General features: G+C 32.8%; 1 protein-coding gene across 2 annotated transcripts; it reads right to left on the reverse strand.

Annotated features, from left to right (window-relative positions):
• Positions 1-7: 7 nt before the first annotated feature.
• Positions 8-5,066, reverse strand: LOC120217850 (protein PAF1 homolog). Of its 2 annotated transcripts, XM_039214879.1 has the most exons (12): positions 3,854-5,066; positions 3,178-3,246; positions 2,863-2,970; positions 2,591-2,771; positions 2,426-2,502; positions 2,212-2,331; positions 1,941-2,046; positions 1,074-1,160; positions 879-947; positions 702-773; positions 462-605; positions 8-201 (listed from the first exon to the last, which is right to left on the reverse strand). In XM_039214879.1, the coding sequence occupies exons 1-12, from the start codon at positions 4,651-4,653 to the stop codon at positions 55-57; spliced, it is 1,980 nt and encodes a 659-aa protein (XP_039070810.1). In that variant the 5' UTR covers positions 4,654-5,066; the 3' UTR covers positions 8-54. The 2 variants fall into 2 exon arrangements, with proteins under 2 accessions (XP_039070810.1, XP_039070811.1); XM_039214880.1 differs by lacking the exon at positions 2,212-2,331 and having other exon boundaries at positions 9-201; positions 3,854-5,063.
• Positions 5,067-8,039: the final 2,973 nt, after the last annotated feature.

The following is an 8,039-nucleotide window of genomic DNA, read 5'->3' on the forward strand; positions in this document are numbered from 1 at the left end:
ATGTGACTTAAATAACTCAAAATGTTCTAAAAGGCTTACCATTCATTTTAAGCATCACTCAGAGAAATCATCCTCACCCCCACTGTACTGGTCGACATCTTGATGTCGCGAAAGCTTCCGTGGCCTCCCCCCAAACCCATCTTCGGCATCCAACCTTCCTATCTTCGAGCTCGAAATACCATACCTCATGTTGGAATAAACCTGTGCATCGAAATAAAAAAGATGTATATATGAGAACTAGATTTCACTAGTGGTGCAAACTCCTACAGCTGCCTCATGAACTATGTATGTGTAAGACACATTTTTTGCTTTTAAGTATCCATATTCAACATCCGTATAAGACACATTTGGACATACAATACTTCAAAGACCTTCCAAATATATGGAAAAACTTCAAAATTTTGAACATGCTCATATCCAAAATTACACTCGAATAGTGTAACATTAACTTATGATCATACCTCTGGCTCTTTCAGTTCTATCGCAGCAACTGTTGATCTCCTCCTTGCAGTAATTCTAGAAGGTATAGGGAAATGTTCAATCTCATCGCCGGATCTTCCCTCTCTGACCCTCTTTTTTCTTAAATTAAGCTTCGTCGGAAGAGCCTGCAACATGAGAGAGTGTGATACCATCATGGACTAATTCCAGAATTTCTGCCAAAAATGGATCAAAAAGGATGTAAATTTTGATCAAATGTATACCACATAGCGAGCTTCTCCTTCATTGAATGAAACAAGGTATGTTGTTGGGTCATTTGCATCATCACCCCGTACCTGTAAAAGAGTTGGAAAGATTTTTTAGAAAATTTTGATCAAATGTATACCACATAGCGAGCTCTAGCTTGAGCAATGTAACATTGTGAAAATCAGGTTACATACATCCCAATGGTATTCGCGAACCCAAGAATATGAGATATCTTCGTGCTCATCATACATATCCTTCGAAAGCTGGCATCATTAATAGTGAAAATTGAATAGTAATTCAGTTAGAATCAACAGATTGGCAAATAGGCTGTATAACAAAAGCTGCAGTGCTAATGGATATATGATATGTTGAACCCAAGGAACATCTACCTCATCAACAGAAGGCACCATGTATGCCAAAAATTTCTCTGGATTGGCCGGATCCAAGCTTGGTGCCGCATAACTTTTCATAATGGCCTACAATTATAAAATACATACATGCAAAAAAAAATCAAGACTCGTACCAAATGAAACAAATATATGTATCAGTAGCCATTATGTCCCACTGCCTTATGGGGTAAAAGAATATAAGTTTTTCTTTTATTTTGCCAACAATATCATAAAGTTAAAATAATTGCCTAAAATAACATTTCAGAGTTGACTATGATCATCCGTTGACTAAAAGCCACAGCCTCAGCAACAATATCTACTATTTGTGGGATACTCATTGATAATATTAGGGCCTAGAGACAGCATACAGATTAATATCAAGGGGGAAAACGCAGAATTAAGCATAAAAATGAATTTAAAAATAACAGGTCCCAAAGAAATCCTCGAGCCAGCAAAAACATTTTATGCACATAACGCATTAATTTCTAATTCATTTATTATAGTTAATAAATGAATTATGCAGCACATTATTTTGATCATGTATTTTGATCATGTATGCTACCACTACACTTGCAGACTAAAGGATTCTACTTACCAAAAAGTCAAGATATCAATAAACTATAGTAATGCATGTTTTATATGTAATTATGTATGCATCATTACAAATTTTTTTTTTGGGGGGGGAGCAGTTGGGGTTGGATAGGTTGCACAGGGCCTGAACCCTGACTTTTGGTGCCAACTTACAACAAACTTGCTACTACATCTGTGGCTCTATTGGCAACTATAGTAATGCATGTTGTATGTTAGTCTCAAGATATTAACTAATTTTATAAGCACATTATGCAATCTAGAAAATTCTTAATTCACCCTTGATTCATGCTCATCACGAACAGAGCTATGCAGCTTGCTGAAGATTTCTGAGTCAGCTGTTGGAGCACCATCAAATGCCACCATAACAAACTGATCATCGTACCTATCACAATAACAACACAGACATCAGATATAAGTATGCAATAACACAGCACAATGACTAATGATTGAAATCTAAGTTTTATAATCTAATCAACCATGTTTCTACATGTATGAGAGACCAAAAGGGGCGTAAAAACAAAGCAGGCAGCCCTGGCTAATTCCATACCTATCAAAATCTGGTAAGAGAGGCGTAACTTCGACCGGTTCTAAGTTTTTATTGGTTGCATGGACAGGACGTAACTTGGATGCCTCAAAAGATGCCTCAATTTCTTTTATTTGTCTTTCCCTGATAACATTGCCACCATTTTAGTGTTATTTTTTTCCAGATCTGCATCAAATAAGAATTTATCTTCAGAGAGGGAGGTTGGAATAAGGCAAACCTATTGTTAAGGTTCTCCAAAAGATTGTGGCCTCCCTTAAGTTCTCGCAGTTCTTTAGCTTGCTTTTCAGTCAAAGACTGCAAGTGCAAATGCATTTAGCTTTGACAAAGCTTCCAAAAATCATCATGGAGAACACCAAATATGAACACGGTAGTCAGCAATTACGTGTTTTGTTGATTCCATACTAAGAGGAGAAATGTACTGTGTTTTAACAAGCCAAGAAACACCTTTGTCAGTCGGTCTTTCTTTTCGTCTTATGCCATCTTTCTTTACAGGGGTTAAAGTTACATCATCACGCAAGAGTTCCTCATCTTCTGGGGCAAGAGGTGGTCTTACACTAGGAGTACTAATCAAACAACGAGAAAATAGGTAATCAAAACCACAACACCAAAAAGCAAAGGTATAAGAAAAAGTTATAAGCGGCTACAGTATGATACTTGTATACACTGAGGTCAAGCAAATCAAGTGGTATCCCGAGATCTGGCTCAACAAAAAGTTTAGGCTTGTACATTTTCTCCAGAGAAGTGATGGTGTACTTTGTAAACCTGTAAGAAAGAAGTACAAATTAACAAGAAATATCACAAAGGGATTAAATCCCGACATCAAAACCAAAGACCATAACCACTAACAAAAAAGTAAAAAGAGAAAGGGTAAATACATCCAATCAGACAACCAAAAAATTTATTGGATACTGGAATTCTAAATATAAGAAAATACAGCATCTTTCTTTGAAGCAAAAGGCTAGTTCTTACCTATCTTTATCATTATTCAAGGCCATAAGTTTAGGTTGTGCACTTGGATCAGGAAGTTCGTTCCGGAATCTATACAATATAAGTGATTGTCATTATCTGAAGAAAATAGAATAAATATTTTTCACTTAGATAGTCAAACAAGTAAACAAAAGGAACACTTTCCAACATGAAAAAGAAATTTCATATAGGAAAATAAGAAGGGGAATGCAGAAATAATGATTGAGTACAGTGTTCAACCAAAAAATATTTTAATACATAGACATGCAAGGAAATGTGGAAGAAACAAATTTGAGCAAAAGAAATAATTCAAATCCCATTGTTCGCTTAACTACTTTAGCTGCAATATGTATAGATTCTACAACACGAAGGGGGCAAGTACCGATATTTTCAAGTTAATCTACGGTCCGTGAACCTACTTAGCCAATAATTGTATTGAATTCCATAAGTCATCAGAGGATATTTCGAGTCCGGCATAAATAAGGACAATAGATGGCATCATTAAACTTAAACCAGATAAAACTCATCAGGGCGAGATAATAAACGTGAAATTTAAAAATCTTAATATGTAAATTTGATATCATAAACATAAAATTTATCAGTTTAATTTCTAATTTGATGTGGTCTAAGAACCAAATAGAATTGTAGACAAGGGGGAAAATCATTTCCATGTACTCACTTCAACTTGCATAAGAATGTAGTTGGCTTCTTTAATCTATTCTCAATCCTCTCACCACTCAGAAACGGTGTAGCTCTCCTATCTCCCATCAGAAAGCCTATCATCGAACCATGCCCTTTGGAGGAAGGCATCATTTGGGCCTTCTGCGATTCCTTCATCTGCTGTCTATGCTTTTCCTTTTGCCTTTGCTTCTCAAACTCCCTCTTCTTCCTCAACCTTCTTTCTTCCTCCGTCTCCACCCTTCCTGCAGGTCCATTAGGCTTCTTTGAAGGAGGCATAATTGGTTTGTGCTCTCTACTTCCAATCCCGTGATTAGAATGATCATGTTCACGCCGTCCAGAACCTGAAAAATCCCTATGCTCATATTTACCGCGTTCAGTCAACCTCTTGTCCGCAGCACTCTCCTTTGGAGGAGGCGGTGGAGGAGAACTTGGAGGAGGTGGTGGAGGGATTGAAGAACCAGGAGAACTTGGGGGAGGTGGCGGAGGAGGTGGCTGCATTGCTGGATTGCTATACTGTGAAGGTGGATAGTACATTGCTGGATGTGAGTTTAAGGTATTTTGTGTCATTGTAGGCAAAGGAGGGGGTGGGGGAGGTGGATATGAATATTGCTGCTGTGGAGGCGGTGGTTGCTGCTGTTGTTGTGGCGGTAGTCTTGAAGGAGGGTAATGGTAATTCGGTTTCAGATTCATCTGATTGTAATTTTGATCATAATGTTGTTGGGGTGGAAGAGGATTTTGATTTGGTGGTGGTGCTGGTGGTGGAGGAAAGGATTGAGGGAATGGCCTATACGAGGCCATTGTTCTTTGTTTCTTTTATTCCCTTGACCACAGTATCAAAAACTGAGATAAATAAAAAAGAAGCCCGAAGAAAAGGGCAGCAAAAGAAGAAAAAGAGATTTTGAATTGAACTCTGGGTTTCTTTCTCTCAGCGTTTTCTTGCAGAAATTAATCCAAAAATTGGAAAACCTTGAACTGGGTAGCCACTCGAATTTGAAATCTCCTATTTTCCTTACAAGAAAAAAAAAACCTAGGGGAATAAATCCCGAAACCTTGAAATCCTAATTTCCGAAATTCAGCCGAAGTAGCTAAAACCCTAGAAAAATAACCGCTAAAATCTTCAATTTAACCAGTTTGAGAGGGGGGAAGTGGGAAGAAAGCGTGAAAGGAGAGAGCAAAGATTTGAACTCAGAAATCAACAAACCCTAAGAAAGAGATGAAGGCTGAATTGGAATCTAACTTGAAAATACTTGCAAAAACACAGCTCCAACCAAATATATTACGAAGAAAAAACTATCGAACTCAAAATCCCAACTAATCGTATCTATATTTATAAATATATTTACAGCTATAAGCCAAAAGAGAAAAGTTTGAGTACGAAAACGGGAGAAGCTTTCCGGAACGGAGAAGGGGAGAGTATGCTCTTTTATTCGGCCGACTATTCTCCCCCTTGATATCGTATTCCTGCTTTGTTTTTTTCATATATATGACTTTGATCCAATTTTCATACTTCAACTTCACTTATAGATTCAAACTCATACACCAATTTGGGTTTTTAACTCAAATTAATAATTACGTAAATGCTACCGACCACTTAATTCAAACGATAAATAAATTGATATTATTTAAACAGATGTTGAATTTGAAATTTTACGTACGTTGAATATAGAAAATTTTAATTAAGAAACTCATCTATCAAAATTAAATGTACGATACAAATCGATCCGAATTAATCAAGTTAATGCGTATAGAAACCGAGAGAACAACTTAAAAAAATAATTACATAAATGCTTTATTTAAATCAATTTAAATTATAAAAATATTTTTATGTTCTTATAGTTTTGAATTATAATTTTAAAGTTCACTAAAAACGGGGTATAAGAATTAAGAAACTCTAAAAAAATAATCATATTCTCTTTATTTTACATCTAATTGAGTTCTTAATGAAATAAATTTCATAAATTAAATCTTTTGGTCAACTATTTAGGTTATTGACTGTTATCTGATATAATAATTAACGTGTAAATTAAACATATTTTTTTTAATAATATTAACATTGTATTTGAATAATTATTTCTTATTAATATTTTTTACTACGTTTTGAAATTGAAAGTGTAGAGACTACACTTAAATGATACTCATAACTCAAATACATAATAGTGTCACCCCAACTTAGTAAGCATGGTGGTGATGATTTCAAGAATGTTCAGTTGTATCGAAACATGGTTGGGACACTTCAATATAAATGGTGAAAGTTAATTTTCATAATTATGTTATTAATGTCTTAAACTTTCTTTTACCTATCAAATATTTTTTCATTTTATGGTTTAATCTCATATGTATTTGATCTATTGATCGATTATTTCGGATTAAATTTTACAAAGATCCATGTGAGACGATTATTCCATTCCAATTTGTTCCAAGTATCTTTTATTTTTTTAATAAACCTTTTATATTGTTTCTCTATATACTTCTAAATTATATGTTTATTTGATAAGGTAATTATTTCTTATGTCGAAAATATATAATATTTTTTAAAATTATCTTAAATCAAAATGGTATTATAATATAATATTAAAAGTTTCACATAAAGTATATATTATAAGATTATTCACTATTTATTAAGTTTTTAATGATCTTGTTATCTTAACTTAAAGAGATATTGTTTAGTTTTTATATGTTTCTTAGTTTAATTAGATTATACTGTTAATAAAAAATATTTTAATTTGTTAAAATTTATTGTAAAATAAGTGTTAAATTTAAGTTAATATACACATAAAATGTTGTCAAATATAAATCAAACATTAAACTTAATTTAGTGACTAGGTGTGTTTTTATCTAAGGGTAAAGTACACATGGAAACTCAACTATAGAACGATGTTTTGTTGAGTCCGTCGATTATTAAAAGTTAAAATATAATCAATTATTTATATGTTTCAAGCCAATATTTTTTCGTTAAAAATTGATGATCATCTAACCTGAACGTTAAACTGCTGACTAAAATATGATAAAATCTTATTCAAAATCTTTTTGAGGTATATTTTGTGAATCGAGTATCTGTTTACATTACGTCGCCGAACTAGTGCTTGAAACATTATGTCATCAAGCCAATGCAAGCAATGATGATGTCTGTAGACATCATTAAAATATGATTTTATCACATCTCAATCATAATGTTAACATTTAATTCAGACGAATACCAATTTTTTAACAAAAAAGGACGAGTTTAAAACATATGAATAATGAGATAACCATTTTATAATTTTTAATAATCACGAGACTCAACAAAATAATACCATAACCTATTTATGTACTTTACCCTTTATTCTACTATAGGTTTTAAAGTTGATCCCACCTCAATTTTATTTACTTAATTTTTCAATAATAAGATACAAGTTAACAAATATAAAAGATATTTTGAATCATAAAGGTAACATGTATCCTCTTAGTTGAGAATTAAATTTATTGGAAAAAATTGAAATTAAATGTAAATATAAATTTAGTGAATGAAATTAAAATTTAAATCAAATTCCTTCAAATGGGAATATATGAAGACATTTGATTGAAGGATTAAATTAAATTAAAATAAACATCAAATTTATAGAATATATGTTAATAGTGAGAGCTAAATATATAGTTATATAGATTTATTTAGCTACTACATCAACAATTCCATTAACCATTAATAACTTAATTGAAACCAGTTTAATAGTTTAGTAATCTAATTGACAAAATTCATAGTTTAATGACCAAGATAAAATCACTCCAATAATTTAGTGACCGCAAGATAGTCAACGCCAAGTCAATGTTCATGACTTTTTTTAGTTCAAAAAACTTTTTTTTTGAATATTCAAAAGAAAAATCCATGCGACAATTTAGTGATAGTAAAACCCATATCACACAGTTGAGCATTGGAATAACTTAATGGACCTGACACCAACAAGTACACCTATTTATGGATGTGTTCTTTAGATGCAAACGGGTATGCTTTGAGGACCAATATGTATATTAAGCCATTAATATATAACCATAAAAATGAATTGTTTGAAGATAATAATTCATCGTAATTTAGTGAAGTTAAGAATTTGCATTAAAATATGTTAGGATCAAAGTGCAAACTTATGTTAACATGTGTAATTATTTCAGATTGAAAAAAGATCTAACGAGACAGGCAGACATGGCCATGA

Source organism: Hibiscus syriacus, unplaced genomic scaffold (genome assembly GCF_006381635.1).
Source record: "Hibiscus syriacus cultivar Baekdansim isolate YM2019G1 unplaced genomic scaffold, ASM638163v2 tig00110190_pilon, whole genome shotgun sequence".
NCBI classification, from domain to species: domain Eukaryota; kingdom Viridiplantae; phylum Streptophyta; class Magnoliopsida; order Malvales; family Malvaceae; genus Hibiscus; species Hibiscus syriacus.

Bases quoted from the DNA above. Each gene is read 5' to 3' on its own strand.
- LOC120217850 (XM_039214879.1), bottom strand. From the start codon at position 4,653: ATGGCCTCGTATAGGCCATTCCCTCAATCCTTTCCTCCACCACCAGCA. The intron at 2,332-2,425 runs GTTTGCCTTATT...CAATGTTATCAG, and splicing joins TTGGAGAACCTTAACAATAG to GGAAAGACAAATAAAAGAAA. The intron at 774-878 runs GTATGTAACCTG...ACTCTTTTACAG, and splicing joins TTCGCGAATACCATTGGGAT to GTACGGGGTGATGATGCAAA.